We start from the raw sequence: 16604 nt of genomic DNA on the forward strand, positions 1-16604 counted from the left end.
GACTTCCCTGAAGCTTCATTATAATACCATCACCCCCGCAGTTTGTTTCTGGTTTTCTCTGTTCCTTTATGTAGATTTAGGTTTTGGGGGTGAGGGGTGAGGGGGCTTTCTTTTGGTTTTGTGGTACTGGAGATTGAACCCAGGGCCTTATGCAGGTGGCTAGCACTAAGCTACATCCCAGCTCATGTTTGTTTTGTTATGTTTTTTAAAATGGAGTCTTGCTATGTTGCCCAGGCTGGCCTAGAATCCTGGGCTCAAGAGATCCTTTGGCTCTCAAGTAGCTGGGACTACAGGTATGTGCTACCACACCTGGCTGACACCCCCTCCCCTGCTTTTTTAAAGTTTTTTTTTTTCTTTCTGAAGCCAGTATTAGACAGGCAGTCAGTATAGATAGGTAAATCGAATCAGTTCAGGTCAGGGAGGCCAATTTTGAGTGAGTCCAGGAAACTGGAGACTGTCCCCTGAAGGATTAAAATGTTAATTCCTTCAGGGCCCTTCCTCCACCCTTATCGAGAACCTGCCCCTGCGCCAACCTGTTGCCAAGATAACCTGTCCCAGGAATTGCCCCTCCCTACAGGGAGCTATAAGCTTGTTAGTTACTGTGTCCTTGGCTGCTCCATCCTTTCCTTCCCACTTCAGCCCACCTGCTGCCCACCTTTGGCCATCCCACCTAGCATTTCCTAGGCCTAGTCATGTACACAGGAAGGAGAAAGATAAAGGGAAGAAGGCAGGAGAATGAAGGAAACCTAGGCTATATAAAAAGGACAGAACACCTAACTTCTCGGGATACCAGGATCCCAGCTATGGCCCCTTTCTCCCCACCGCTAGAAGTCTGTTACCCCTTTTTAAATGAACCCTGCTTTATATGCTTGCCTCAGCGTGCTTCTCTAATGTTCAAACTTCAACATGTGAGGAAGCAGGACTCCTCATTGATAACCAGCAATATCATTTCTTTCCAATTCTGGGGAGGACCTCTTGAATCCCAGGCAATCACTCAGCTACTGAGCTACATCCCCAGCCTTTCTGTTTTTGGGTCAGGGTCTCACTATGTTGCCCAGACTGGCTTTGAATTTGTGATTCTCCTGATGTAGATTTCTAAGATGTTGGAATACCACAAGGACCCAGTCGTCCTGAGTTGAGGTCCTCCTCTCCAGGACTTCCTTGAACCCCCTCCAAAGACAAGAACTGCTGTTTTATCCATTTTTTCAGGTTTGTTAGGGCTTTTTTGTTTGTTTGGTAGGAAGGTAAATATGGTCTCTTTTATTGCATTTTGGCTGAAAGCAAAATTTCACACACCATTTATTTGGAAGAATAAATTACACTAAATTAATTTTTTTTTAAAAGTTAAGAACTTTTTTTTTTAATATTTTATTTTATTTTAGTTATCGGAGGACACAACATCTTTGTTTGTATGTGGTGCTGAGGATCGAACCCTGGCGCACGCATGCTAGGCAAGCGCTCTACCGCTTGAGCCACATCCCCAGCCCCTACACTAAATTAATTAAACCTAAGAGCTTTGTAATGTTTTGAACAACCAATAAAAAAAATAATTAATTAATTAATTAATTAAACCTAGAATCACTTTACCACTGAGCTACATCCCCAATCCTTTTTATTTTTTTATTTTGAGACAGGGTCTTGCTAAGTTAATGACTGGCCTTGAACTTATCATCCTCCTGCCTCAGCCTCCCAAGTGGCTGGGATTATAAGCATGAGTAAACATAATTTTTAAATTAAAGAAGTGCTTCATGTTGATTGAAATTAGCAAATCAAAGAGTTTGAATTTATCAATGAGATAAATTTGATATTTATAATTGTGAGTTTTAAGAAATATTTTCTGTGTGAGCAGGGGATGTAGATCAGTAGTGGAGTGGCTGCCTACCAGTAGTGGAAAGGCACTGGGTTTGATCCCCAATACTACCAAAAACAAAAAAGCCAGGTATGAGTGAGGTATGCTGTCTCAGAAGGCAGAAGCAGGGAGATCACAAATTTGAGGCCAGCCTGGGCAACTTATCAAGATTGTGTCTCGAAACAAAAACAAAGAGAACTGGGGAGGTAGCTCAGTGTGCAGGCTTGCATGCTCATGCACATGCGCACACACACACACAAATTGTGTTACACTGGGACAGAATTTGTTGAAGCTGAAAATAAGATGAAACAAGAGTTCAACACATTTTTATTGGAGTCCTTGCCAACAATCCCTGTTGGTCTAAAAGTGTTTCATTATGCAAACAGATGGTTCAACAAAATCCCACAATGTATTGTTGGGTTTATAACATATGTTGACTTTATAATGATGTAGGTTGGGTTTACAACATATGTTTGCAACATATGTAGCAAAATGACAAAAAAAAAAAGTGATAATAAAATTGATAGTAGGGCACAGTGGTGACACAGTGGTTGCTGGGTAATCCTAGCCACTTAGGGGGTACTTAACCACTGAGCCACATCTCCAGCCCCTTTTATTTTTCATTTTGAGACAGGGTCTCACTAAGTTGTTTAGGACTTTGCTAAGTTGCTGAGGCTGGCCTTGAACTTGTGATCCTTCCTCCTCAGCATCTTGAGAAACTGGAATTACAGGTCTGTGCCAAACTCCTGAGTACTACTCAAGATACAAAGGCCCTGATCCTCTGTAAGGCAGGGAGTGTGACAACATCCTGTCTTAGCCAACGAGGAAGCAGAGGTCCTTCTGATGGGTGAGGGATTTCCCTGAGGTCACTCCAGATTGAACTCCAATCCCTGTGTAACCAGTGGGATTCTACTCCCTTGGCTTTCAAGGCCCTATTTCCCAGCCTCATTCTGCCTCCCCCTACCTGAGCCCTCTAATCAAACTAGATGTTCACTCTTGTCCAAATAGGACACTTTCTGGAAGGGCACTCCCACCTCTTCCCAGTATTCCGGTTCAACTCACTCTCAGTCAAAACCCAGTCAGTACCTGAGGGCTTAGTGTAAATGCCCTCTCCTCCCAGAATTCTTTGCAGAGCCCCCTGACCTACCATCAAGCTCTCTCCACCTCCTCTTTGGTCCCCATTTCCTTCCTGTTGCCAAACTGATTTTTTGCTTTCCCGGCCTCTAAATGTTTAGACTTAAACTGGGGGTGGGTGGGAGGTAGAGGAGGAAGTGAGAGACTATTGAGGAACTAAGAGTAGCTGGGCTGGGTCCTGGAGAGCCGGAGAGATGGTTCAAAGATGAGGCTGGAGGGGGCAGGAGGAGGCTGTGCAGGGCCCATCCTAAAGGCTGGGCTTAATATTTTAAAAACTTTTAAAAATTCTTTTCAGGCACACATGACAGTAGAGTGTATTTTGACGTATTATACATACATGGAGTGTAACTTATTCTAATTAGGATCCCATTCTTGTGGTTGTACATAATGTGGAGTTTCACTGGTTGTGTATTAATTTATGAACATTTAGAAAGTGATGTCCCATTTATTCCACTGTTTTTCCCACTCCCTTCCCTTCGTTCCCCTTTGTCTAATCCAGTGAACTTCTGTTCTTCTCTCCCCTCCCCTTATTGTGTGTTAGCATCCACATATAAGAGGTGATGGAGGTCTGGACCAGGTGAAGGCAGAAGAAGGCACATTTGAGATTGTTATTTTAATAATGACTCTGCTTTAAGGGAAATAAGAAAATAGTTTATTTTGAACCAAATATGAGTCACTGTGACCTGGGAGCAGACTCAAGTTAATCAGATAACGTGTTCCATCATGGAAGAGGTTACATGAACTTTTGTATCCACAAAACAAGAGAAAGTTATAAATCAATACATTTACCAGTTATATTGCTGGCACAGGCTACAGACAAGTCAGGAAACCTACACATTTCAAATGTTATCTTAGAGCATTCTTAGCCTTAGGTTGGTGGAAGCTAGTTTGGCTAAGCTTAGTGTTGCTTCCCCCCCCACCCCCATACTGGAGATTGAACCCAGGGGCACTCAACCATTAAGCCATGTCCCCAGCCTTTTTTTTTTTTTTTGTATTTTATTTAGAGACAGGGTCTCACTGAGTTGCTTAGGACCTCGCTAAGTTACTGAGGCTGCCTTTGAACTCGTAATCCTCCTGTCTCAGCCTCCAAAACCATTGGAATTATAAGCGTGCACCACTGTGCCCAGCTTGTGACTTTGCTTTCTGAGAAGTATATCTATTAGTCACAAGAATGTTAGATCATATATAAAAGTTAAGATAATTGACTATTAAGGGCCTAAGATGGTCCAAGATAATTTTGGCTTGTGACCTAGGACTTTCCACCCATCAGATTCTAGTCAGTTAAGATCAAGTAGTCTTCAAGATCTTTAATATAGATGTGAACTGCAGTTCACAGAATCACTTAGGAAGTAAAACACTGGGTACGGTGATATATGCCTGTAATCCCAGTGACTGGGGAGACTGAGGCAGGAGGATCACAAGTTCAAGGCCAGTCTCAGCAACTAAATGAGAACCTGTCTCAAAATAAAAAGGGCTGTGGATGTGTTCCTCACTGCTTGTCCAGCATGTGTGAGGTCCTGGCTTTAATCCTCAATAACACACACACACACACACACACACACACACACACACACACACGAAGGAATGCTCTTATTAGGAAAAGGTTCTGTTCAGTCTCATGGCAAGTGAATGATGGCCTTAAGTTCCCTCTTAGTTGCAGCACACATCTCCCCCCCCCCACTTTTGGTACTGGGGATTGAACCCAGGGTGCTTAATCACTGAGCTATGTCCATAGATCTCTTAAATTTTTTTTTTTTTTTTTTTTTTTTGAGACAGGATCTCCCTAAGTTGCTTAGGAGTTGCTAAATTACTGAGGCTGGCTTCAAACTTCCAATCCTCCTTCCTCAGCCTCCTGAGTCACTGGAATTACAGGTAATTCACTGTGCCTGGCCCTGCACATATCATACAATTTCAGTGCCTATGGGAAGTAATGCTGCAGCCCAGAATTCAGTCCTTCCTGGCCCTACAGGTGGCCATTTTCACCTGTAAAGGGATGTAACATGGGCTTCTGAGGATGGATGGAGAAACCTGGCAAGCTGCTGAGTGTTTGCCTTGCTTGTGTCCCTGAAGTCAGTAAAATAAAATTCCCAGTGGACCTGCAAATTCAGCATGTGCAGAGGTCCTAGCTTATCTCCAAAGAACCTCTTAAAAGGATCAGCTTCTCATTCATTTCTGATTTGGGTGGTGTTTTCAGTCTTTGGACATGCAGGAATAGAGATAGAAACTTCTAGAATTGAAGGTACAATGTATGGATGAGAAGTTTTTGTTAGAACTCTGATCTACTGCTTGTGAAAATATGTGAAAAATATATTGAGTATTGGGATTTGAAGTCAGTGAAGGAAACATAGAAATGTATCATGTGAAACTTGGTATACTAATAAACTCACCTTGGATACTGAGATATAATTATAGACCATATAGTTCAAATATTGTTAGTGTCACATTCAGTGGGTTTTAGTATATTCACCAAGTTGTACAACCATCCACATGATCAATTCCAGAACATCTCTATCATCACCAAAAGAAAATCTTGTTTTCTTTATCCACCATGCCTATGGCTGAGATCCACAATACTTCTTACTGCAGAATTAGGGTCACATCTGTCTCACCCCATCCAACCAAATTCTCCACCCAAGATGGGTGCATGTAGTAAGGCCAGTCTCAGCAACAGAATGAGAACCAGTCTCAAAATAAAAAGGACTGTGGATGTTCCTCATCCACAATTTCTGAAATTTACATGTTTTGGGAGAGAACATTTGCTAGTATTGGAAACGGTTGCTCTTTTGGGAGGTAAGTCCTGGATGAAGAATGGGTGCTCTGGGCTTTCTCTTTTGCCTTGGGCCTGAATATATGTTGGGGTGGTCAGTGGCCTGTTGATGAATTTTTGCTCCCTTCTTGAAGAACCCTCCCTGTCCCTCTGTTCCTTCTCCCATCCCCGTTTTTTTTTTTTTTTTTGGTACTGGGGATTGAACTCAGGGGTGCTTAACCACTGAGCCAGCCTAGAACTTGCAATCCTCCTGCCTCAGCCTCCTGAGTTGCTGGGATTATAGCCATGCACCACCAAATCTCTTTTCTCTTTGAAACTTCAATTCCAACATCCAGATTGGTGTTCTCTGGTGGGAGGATGGGTGAACTGTGAAACTGGCAGATTTGGGGGTCTACTATGGACTGAATTTTTTTTTCCCTCAAATTCATGTGTTGAAGCCCTAGCCCCCACAAAGTGACTGTATTTGGAAGTAGAACCTATAAGGAATTAAGGTTGAATGAGGTGTGGAGCTGTGATCTAATAGAATTTTTTTTTTTTAAGTGAGAGTGAGAGAGGGAGAGAGAGAGAGAGAGAGAGAGAGAGAGAGAGAGAGAGAGAGAGAGAGAGAATTTTTTTTAATATTTATTTTTTAGTTATCGGCGGACACAACATCTTTGTACGTGGTGCTGAGAATCGAACCCGGGCCGCATGCATGCCAGGCGAGCGCGCTACCACTTGAGCCACATCCCCAGCCCCCTGATAGAATTTTTATGAGACACCAAGGGCTAGAGTGTAGCTCCACGGTCCTGGGTTCAATCCCCAGCATAGTATATTTTTAAAAAGTTAATGTTTTTTAAGTCTTCCATACTGTACTATTTTATTATGGCCATCCCAGAAGACCAGGACTGGGATTTCAGCAACTTTTAGGAGTCTCCCTATTCCTGACATTGTCCCTCCCAGCTCCCAGAGGAGACAGAGGAGCTGGGAGCAGGATCCTTCCTGTCTGAGGCTCAGGCAATGAGGACAGCAGCAGGACCTCTGGCCTCAAGCAGAGCCCTTTCCTGCCTGCCAGGAGACCAAAGGGCTTATTTTTCCCAAAGCCATGTCTGACTTTGCTAAGTCAGCATTCAAACCAGCACAATACAAAGATTACCAGCGTCTTGGTTCAGGACCAAGCTCAAAGGAGAAAGCTTCCTGTCTTGCCCTGAGGGTGATGTCTGGGTGAGCTCCTTTCTCTGCAGTGGATGTAGAGCAGAAGACCTGGTCTGTAGTTCTCCACCCAGCTGCCCCAGGGGCAGGGGAAGAAGCATTCAACGCCTTCATTCCTCTTCCCAACTTCAAATAGGCACTTGCCTATTTTCTATTGTTCACACTTCAAATCCACACATCTGGATAGATCCCCTAGGGTCCATGATTTCTGGAATCCCACCCAGAGCACTTCCCAGTGTCCCTTCGCTCTCCTCTTATCTCTGCTTTGAGACAGATGAAGGGGTGCCCCAGGCCCTCAGGCAGGGTGTCTTCCTGAAAGGGGAGGAGCAGGACAGGCTCTTTGGTGTGGTTTTCTTCATGGTAGGATCCAGATCCTTACTACATGCACCCATCGTGGGTGGGGTATTTGTTTGGATGGGTTGGGACAGATGTGACCCCAATTCTGCAGTAAGAAGTGTTGTGGATCTCAGCCATGGGCATGGTGGATAAAGGAAACAGGATTTTCTTTTGGGGATGATAGAAATGTTCTGGAATTGATCCTGTGGATGGTTGTACAACTTGGTGAATATACTAAAACCCACTGAATGTGACACTAACAATAGGTGAACTATATGGCCTATAATTATATCTCAGTGTAGCTGATAACACCACAGTTCCATATTAATGATAATTATGAAAAAATGCTCAGGTATGATGGTGCATGCCTATAATCCCAGCCACTCAGGAGGGCAAGAGGATCACAGGTTCAAAGCCAGCCTCCGTCATTTAGTGAGGCCCTAAGCAACTTAGTGAGATGCTGTCTCTAAATAAATATATAAAAAGGGTTGGGGTTGTGACTCAGTGGTTACGCACTCCTGGGTTCAATCCCTAACACCCCCGCCCCCCCGAAAAAGTGTAACAGCCAAGTGTCAAGTGCACTGGGTAACTACTTGAGTGTCAGACCCTGACTCCTATTGCTGGCCTGGGCCTCTGCCCATTGAACCCTGGACTTCCTGAATGCCTGTAGACACACCAAAGACAATGGTAAAGGCCACTCACTCTGCCTATGAATTGAACTGTAGTATCTAATGAATCCTTATCTGTTTGGCAATGTAATGATAATATTATTTTTTTTAGTTTTAGTTGGACATAATATCTTTATTTATTTTTATGTGGTGCCAAGGATCGAACCCAGTGCCTCACATGTGTGAGGAGGACACCCTACCAATGAGCTACAGCTCCAGCCCCAATAGTATTATTGAATATGTCTTCGTTCAATCTCACACAGTGTTAGGAAACCGTCTTTGTTCCCCTTTAATGGATGTGCAAACGCAAGTTTGGGAAGGCGACTCTCTCCATGCTGAGTGGAAGTGGTGGAGGTGGAATGGGACCCAGACCTGTCCCTGCAGTGTTTTGGTCTGGGAGCTTTGTAAGGTGACTTCAGCCCTGCTGGCCCCCTGCCTGCCCCTCTGTCAGGCTCAGCTGGCCCAGCCTTCACTTGTGTAGCTGGAGAATGAGGAATCAATAGTGTAGCTCTCCTGACTGTTGCCATGTCACACTGCCTATCCCTGTGGTGGTGTGAGGAACAGTGGCCTCTGACCTGACCTCTGCCAGCAGGGTTGGGAGGGGCTCTCCCCTAGCAGTAGGAAAATATAGCAGCCTTGACCCTCCTCAGGCCATGCTGACCTTCTGGTCTGCTAAGCTGCAAGACCTGACCAGACCTTTCTGGCTGTCATATCAGGTGACACCTGCTTCCAGTCAGGACAAAGGACACAATGTCTTGGGTGCTTGGTCCTCACTTTTCATACTCCCTGACCAGGGACTAAAGGAGAAATGACAAGTTCCTCGGACTCCCATGAGGGCCTAGTTGATAGGGCTTCCAGCACATTCTACACCAAGCAGCAGAAGAGTTTCAGGGGCTTATTGGAGCTCTTGGGTGGTTAAATGTCCCAGTTTCCTGAGTCTTTAATGTCCTAGGACTGGCTCTGGTGCCTTTTGAGTCCTGCTGTTCCCCTCCTATCCTGCCCAGGCTTTTATCCTCTCCTTCACAAGTCATGTGGGTCTTGGAGAGGCTGGGTAGGCTGGGGTTGAGGGGACAAGGGCAGTTAGCCCTCCCCTTCCTTTCCTTTAGAGGTGATCTTTTTTTGTGTGTGTCTGGTGCTGGGGATTGAATCCTGGCCTTGTGCATGCTAGGCAAGTGACTCCTGAGCTCCATCCTCAGACCTTGGTCCTTGCTTTGGATTGGTCAGGGTTGACCAAGTCCTTGGGACCACAGATAACCAGGAGCCCTTGTCACATTTGCTCCTAGAAATTTCTCTGCCCGGGCCTGTGGGCTCTGGAGACCATAGCAACTTTGCTGAAAGATGTACAGGATTGAAGCTGTAAGTTGCTCTCATTGTCCTACAGGACCCAAAGCCCTTCTCTGGGTGACCAATAGCACAAATCCTCCTTTAGGGGACCATAGGGGCAGAGAGGTGCAGAGACTGGCATCTTTGAAGTCACAGAGATCTGGGTTCCAACCCCAGTTTCACTGTGTTGGGCCAAGTGGTGTCTCTTCTGGGCCTGTTACCCCATTGTAAAATGGGGTATCCTATTGTGGTGAGAATTATATGATATCCACTAGGTGGTGCTCACTCAGTTCCTCCTCCCAGGGTTGTCACCGGCCTTTAGGGATTAAAAAAAAGAAAAAAATTTTTTTTTTTTGGGTAGCTGTAGATGGACAGAATGCCTTGATGTCCACTCTTCTCCCTGAAGTGGACTTCCTGCAGAGCCTGGTGCCACAGCTTTCCAGGTACCTGCCCTGACCCTGACTGACCTCCCTAACCCAGGCTGCTAGTGCTAAAATACCTCCAGTTAGTGCTTATAGGTTTTGAAACTCTGGCCCAGAGTCACAGAGATCTGGATTCCAATCCCAGTTCTACCCATTACTCACTGTGCTGGGCCAAGTGGAGTCTCTTCACTGTTACTCCAGGATTGAGACCCACTGTATTATCATCTTCCTTATTCTCTCTGGAGTTGGTGCTGAGACAAATGCAGCCACACAGCGCCTGGCATAGCCAAACCAGGGCCAAGTAGCTCTGTGGGTGGCAGTCACTGACTGTGGATATAATAGATTCATTCTGTCCAGGCTACCAGGGAGATAAGAGGGTACATCTAAAAATATATTCTACCACCACCACACCCGTCTCCTGTGGAACCCACTGGTGGTGCCCAGCCCACCTTCTGAAGTGTTAAGTCTATCCTCAGGCAGTACAAAGTTCTACCTATGCAGTTGGTCTTACAAGTGGGGCTGATCCCGAGTAACAGTCGGAAGAATGAGCTGTGGTCATCAGTGAGGCCACCCACTAGAGTAGCAGAGCAAGTAAGGCTGGAATTTGGGACCATATAGCTCTCCAAGTGTGCCATCAGAAGCTCCAGGGTCAGCCGACAAATACAGTCCCAGGTGACTGCATTTTAACAAGTTTGGGGAGGTGCACACACTTGGGATTGAGGACCTCTGGTTGATGGCACTGGGCAGAAACTGGAGCTTCCTGCTACCTACAGCTGATGCCAACCTGAGGGTTGCTTTCTTCCCCAGGATGGGGGCTGCCTTATTTCCCCCTCTGCTTCTCAGTCTGGTTAGGAGGATATACGGAGTGGGAACAATGAGGAAATGAACTTTCTACCCCAGGAGACATTGGCAGGGTTTTGGGAGGCTGAGGGTCCTAGACAGCTTCCAGACTGTGAAGCAGCTGTCCAGCCTCCCTGAGGGCCAGCTGGCTGGGGATGAGAGGGAGTCGGGTTCCAGCCTGGCTATAGACAGGCTGCAGCTGGGTGTCAGCTGGCTGTGCTTGGGAGGTAGCAGCAGTTCTAGTGTTGAAGACAAAGTCTGGACCCAGGGAAGGTCCTTCCTTGGAACACCCAGGTCCTAGGCCAGAGCCAAGGGTACCAGCTTCCCTAGCTCTCCCCCTACCCTTCTTCCCAGAACCCACACTGTCTGCATCCACATTACAGGGAAAAAAAATCCAAGCTGAATCATTTTTCTCAAAACATATATTTACCTTTCTTCTCAGTACATTTTTTTTTTTTTTTTTTTTTTGAGCACCTTTGCTAGAATCTTTCAGGAATGCACAGAACCCCCACCCGGCACTTCAGACCCTCCCTAGGCCTTGGCGACAAGGCTCCTCACAGCTTGTGCAATGGCATCCTTGTCAATGCCAAACATCTTCAGCAGCTCAGCCGGCTTTCCGCTTCTTGGTACTTGGGCAACAGCCAGGCGGGTGACAGTGACTCCAGGCTCTCCCACTACTGCAGTAGACACTGCCTCACCTATGCCACCTGGGGGAAAAAAAAAAAAAAAGGTGAATCAGATGCTGAGGCCTCAGGGTGAGAAGAGGGTGGGCCTCAGCCCTTCACCAGTTTGAGTTTATTCCCTAAGCCAAGGAGAGCAGAGATGGTTCTCCTCCCCTAGCAGAGCAGACATCACTCATCAGTCACAGCACGATTTTTAAAATAAGCCCAACAGTGGCCTCTGAAGTGTTTCTCTAACAACCCCCTCCAGGCGGTCATCATCAGTAGATTAACATCAGCACTTGTCCTGAGTCTAAGGCCGGGAGCCTCTCAGAGGAGCGGGTGGTGTGTACTTGGAGAGGTTGTTTTGCGAAGGACCTTATGAAAAAGACAAAATTCAGCATTGCTTTCCCTGTTTGATTCTGTACAACAGCCGAGCCCCGGGAAGGCAGCTGCGGCCCAGAAAATCCAGAGCTGTCCCTCAGAGCAGCTGGATCCAGCCTTTTAATAGGCCTCAGGCTTGGTTTAGGAACCCAGCTAACTCATAGTTGCTGGCACAGCTCCAAGAGCCCCTGCCACTCAGGAAGCTGGCAAGGATTCCAACCTCATTGCTAAGTGTGGAAAAGGTGGACTGTGTCCCTGAAGGAATTCAAGGTCATGTCCAGCTCTTGGATTCTCTGGCTCTGGGCCTCCCTCTGCTTCCCCTGACCTGTCTGGTGCAGCCCCAATTACCTTCATAGTAGTGATCCTCCACTGTAAGGATCCTGCCTTTGGTAGCTCGGGCACTGTCAAGAATGAGTTTTCTGTCCAAGGGCTTGATGGTGAAAGGGTCCAGCACCCGGATGTTGATCTTCTCTGTGAGGAAAGAAGGAGGGAAGAGCTGGACACTGTTTCCCTTAGTGGGCCTTGGATGATGCCCTGGATGGGACACCCTGAGGGCTGTCACAGAGCTATGAGCTCAGCCCCAATTGTTCTCTTATTCCCAAATTCATGCTTGCCAAATCTTTCTGGGGATCTCATCCAGCTGTGTAGCCTGGGGACTGTCTCTGAACACAGAGTAGAATGTGTGGGTCCAAATGCCTTCTTGGTCCCTCTCATGTTTTTTGGTTTTGGTACCAGGATTGAACCCAGGAGTGCTTAACCACAGAACCACATCCCCAGCCCTTTTTAAATATTTTATTTAGAGACAAGGTCTCACTGAGTTGCTTAGGGCCTCGCTAAGTTGCTAAGGCTGGGCTGTCTTGAACTCCTGATCCTCCTGCCTCAGCCTCCAAAGCCACTGGGATTATAGGCGTGCATCACTGCACCCGGCCCTGTCATGTTTTTGAAAATAAAAGGGGAACCAGGTGCACACCTGTAATCCCAGGGACTTGGAAGGCTGAGGCAGGAGGATTGCAAGTCAAGGCCAGCCTCAGCAACTTAGTACCAAAAAAGAAAAAAAAAAAAAAAAAAAAGAAGAAAGAAAGAAAGAAAAAGAACAGCAAAGCATAAGCCAGATGGAAGGCCCCAGGTATCTGATGTAAGGCAAAAATTTATGGGGCTGGGGTTGTGGCTCAGTGGTAGAGCACTTGCCTAGCACGTTGAGGCACTGGGTTCGATCCTCAGCACCCTATAAAAATGAAACATAGATATTGTGTGTCCACCTACAACTAAAAAATAAATATTAAAAAAAAAATTATGGGGTGATGGTGGGGTGGGGGAAGGGAGCAGATCTGAAGCCACAGGCAGAAGGGTGTCAGAGGGTCAGATGAGATTCCAGCAGAATGGCCTTCTCAGAAGGAAAGACCCAAACCTGCTATGCCATGCTGAAAGCCTGCCACTGGGACCCCAGCCTGAGTTTCCTGAATTCTCCAGCCCCACCTTCTTCCTGCCCTTCCCTGCTCCAGCCTCCCTCCAGCTCCTCCAGGCTCTGCACACGCCACTCCTGCCTGCACCTTGTGTGCTTCCCTCTTTGCTGATGAATTCCTACTCACTCTAGGTCACCTTACTAAGGATGCCATGCCCACAGAGCTCAGCATGGCTGAAACATGATATCTGTTTTGGGATTCTACTGCAGGAAGAAAGAGCATCACTAGTTAACATCTGCCTGCTAATAATAATGATAATACCAAGCTACACTGACTCAATCCTCAGGACAGTCCTATGAGGAAAGTACCATTTTACAAATGGGGAACCCGAGGCACAGTAATGGCAAAGAACTTATTAGTGGCCGTTTGAACTGTGATTTGCAGCCCCATGGGCAGGCTCCAGGGCCTCTGACCCGATCACCATGCTGGGGCCATGGGGTTAGGAACTGTGACCACTGTAGCCTGGGATTGAGGATCATGCTGGGCATGGATGGAGTAAGTGCTCATTTAAGAGATGAGCTTCTCTCCCATCCAAGACCTCATCTGCATCCAGTGCTAGATCTCTCACTTCTCAGGTCCCTTTCTTCTCACCTTTCTTCAGCAGCTCAGCAGCAGCCAAGGCCTCATGCAGGGTCACTCCAGCCCCAATCACCGTCACGTGGTCATCCTTGCTTTTCAGGACCACCTGGGGGTAACATAGAGGGCTGGTGAGGCTCAGGGGCTGGGAGGTGGGAGTGGCAGCAGGGAGAGTTTGGGCTCACTCTATGGGGTCTCCTGGGGCATGAGAGACATTGACCTTGGCTTGTCCAACTTGGAAATCCTCATTGTTGTTATAGATGATGGCATTTTCCGGGCGGCTGGTCCGGATGAAGCAGATGCCCTAGGATCAGAAAGATAAAGTGAGGAATTCAGGACAGAGCACCTCTGACCTCAGAAAGTGTTGTCTTTCTAGAGAGATTGACCTTTCTTCTGTGCCAATCTCTGTTAGCCAGTTGGCCCCATAGGGGTGTCTGTCAGCCTCTGCATCCTGGTTAATGTAGCAAAAAAAGGGCCTTGAGCGCCCTCTGCAGCCAGCACCTCCCTAGACACTCTGACAATGTTGCCATCCTTGGTCCAGAAACTACTTTCTAGAGGGGCACTGGCCTTGGGTGGGGCCACTGGGGGCGGGGTGCACTGGGTAGGCCCCCTGCCCTAAGGCAGAAGAACCACTCAGCACTCTACCAGGCAGCTCTTGACCTTGACCATGGGACTCAGCTCATTCTTTTCCTGTCTTGCAGAATCCAACTCAAGGAAGCCAAACTGGCAGAGGTTGCTAGGATCCCTCACTGTGGGAGAGTGTGGTGGTTGATTACCCCATGGGGCAGTAATAGTGGTGTCTATTTTTCCTGGACTAACTTAAGCCACATAAACCCCAGGAGCAGGAAGTAGTGCTCTGGGGCAGCAAGTAATCAGCTCTGTGCCTCTGTACTGGCCTCTTCTTCTGTCCTAGAGAAGAGCTAGCTGCCTGTATTAGAAAGAACAGCCATGCAACCAACCTTTGTATTAGCTGCTAATTCCACTGCCTTCTCCGTTGCAACCCCATCACTTGGGTAAAAGACTGTAGAGGAGGGGATGGACCGAAACATGGCCAGATCTTCCAGGGCCATCTGAGAGGGCCCGTCTTCCCCTGGGGTATGGGAAAGAGTAAACTTAAAGTAAGATTCCCCATCCATGGATTCCCCTACCCTGGAATCCTGGCCCAACCAATCCCTCCCATACCTCCTGGTCCAAAATCAAGGGAGTTACAGGTATAAGCATCTTAGCTAAACTCACCAATGGACACGCCACAGTGGGAACCACAGAGGTTAATGTTGCTCTCGGAGATGGCCGCCATACGAATTTGGTCGAAGGCCCGCGTGAAGAAGGCCGCGAAAGTGCTACAGAAGGGCACTGTCCTGTTGCGTGTAGCACAGCCCACTGCAATGCTCACCTGGGGGCAGGTAGGGCAGGTCAGCCCTGAAGAGGCAGACAGAGGGTAGCCAGGGAGTCTAGGACCCCTCTTGAGGCCACCTTTTGGGGAGCAGAGGATTCTATAATCCTAGTATCTGTCAACCCCATGCAAGTGATTTCTGTACACCCATATCAAACTCTTTCCACTTAAAATAAATAAAATTTTGAAAGTTCTCTTAAAATGGTTTTCCTCTGAAACTTTTTTTTTTTTTTCCTAGCAATAAGCAGCAAACCCTCTCACCAAGAAGGCTAAAGCTTATACATTAATCATCCCTTTTTCCCAGGTTTCTGAATGTCACCCCTCCCATCTCCTTGGCTAGCTAGGAGACTTCTGCAGAGGCCAGTCCTCCCAACTCCTCCTGCCCACTGAGGCTCCAGGACCCTCACCGCTTACCCAGAAGCACAGAGTACAGTCATGAGTTCCAAACCAGCTGCTTCCCCTAGGGCTCTGAAACCTCCCAGCTCAGAGGGATATCCCAGCCCCCTCCAGTATAGACTGGAGGCTACACACACAACTTTAGTTTCCATTGGAAAAAGAACTTCGGAGAGTTGAGTGGCTTCCAGAGAGAGAAAGTTCCCTGTCCCTAGGGGTCTGCAAGCTAGGCTGGGCTCCTGTGCCAGGAGGAAGGGTGATTTTGAGAAACCAGACAGAACAGTGCTCCTACTTCACAACTTCAGTCCTTGACAAGGGGTTGCTCTGCAATGGGGCACGTGCCTGCATCCCTCAGGGTGGCAGCCGCCAGGACCTTGGGCTTAACAGGGGCTCTGTCAGCCTCCTGGCTGTCCTGCCCTCTCCTAGAAGCTCCTTCACCCCAAGAGGTCCCACTCACCGTCACATCTGCATTTGCACACCTCTTTAATAGGTGCTCCTTGGCATAACTACCCCAAATTGCAGCTAATCAGGGTCAAAGATTGATGTGGGGTCCTACCTGTTCTTGGGCTGGCCCAAAATAGGCACCTGGCACGGTCAATGTGGCTGCCCATGGCAGGAGGGGGTTGCTGCCCTGCCCCTGCCCCCACCCCAGACCTTGGACCTACCACTGTGGCTGGACCCGTGCCCCTCAGCCCATGGCAGCACCCACCATGTTCTGTTCAGCAATGTAGCACTCAATGAAGCGGTCGGGGTGCTCCTTTTTGAAGAACTCCGAGAAGGTAGAATTCTTGGTGTCCCCATCCAGGGCAACGATGCGGTCGCTGGCATGGCCCAGCTTGGCCAGAGCCTGCCCATAGGCCTTGCGGGTGGCTATCTGTGGGGAAGAGAGTGAGACAGAAGGTTCTTATACTGACTACCAGGCATGTGCAGGGCTGTGGCCTGAGCCCCGTCTCCTTCTAGGGGTTCCCAAAGCTTTTAGGGGAGAGGCTAAAAATAGGGACAGATACAGGGAACCAACAACACAAGTTCACCTGGAAACTGTGAACTCCTGTGGGGTTGCTAACAACTAAGATGAAGTGTTCTGGGAGTTCCTGGAGCCCCCTGTTCCCAACCCTCGGGAGCCATATGAATTGCAAAAAAAGAAATGTCCAGACAATCCCACTTCCCCATCCCATGTGACTTACTCCACTTTTCATAAAAATACAGAAA

At 47.6% G+C, this 16604-nt stretch overlaps 1 protein-coding gene across 2 annotated transcripts in view; it reads right to left on the reverse strand.

Annotated features, from left to right (window-relative positions):
* Nucleotides 1-10931: 10931 nt before the first annotated feature.
* Nucleotides 10932-16604, reverse strand: part of Tkt (transketolase) — a 28147-nt gene continuing 22474 nt past the window's right edge. For both annotated transcript variants that reach the window (XM_076836967.1, XM_076837054.1), the window contains 7 exons: nt 16105-16269; nt 14846-15002; nt 14569-14699; nt 13830-13913; nt 13625-13718; nt 11919-12041; nt 10932-11234 (listed from right to left, as the gene is read on the reverse strand). In XM_076836967.1, coding sequence (XP_076693082.1) covers nt 11059-11234; nt 11919-12041; nt 13625-13718; nt 13830-13913; nt 14569-14699; nt 14846-15002; nt 16105-16269 — 930 coding nt within the window. In that variant the 3' untranslated portion in view covers nt 10932-11058. The remainder of the gene's footprint in view (nt 11235-11918; nt 12042-13624; nt 13719-13829; nt 13914-14568; nt 14700-14845; nt 15003-16104; nt 16270-16604) is intronic.

The sequence above is a fragment of the Callospermophilus lateralis genome, chromosome 1 (assembly GCF_048772815.1).
Source record: "Callospermophilus lateralis isolate mCalLat2 chromosome 1, mCalLat2.hap1, whole genome shotgun sequence".
Lineage (NCBI taxonomy): Eukaryota > Metazoa > Chordata > Mammalia > Rodentia > Sciuridae > Callospermophilus > Callospermophilus lateralis.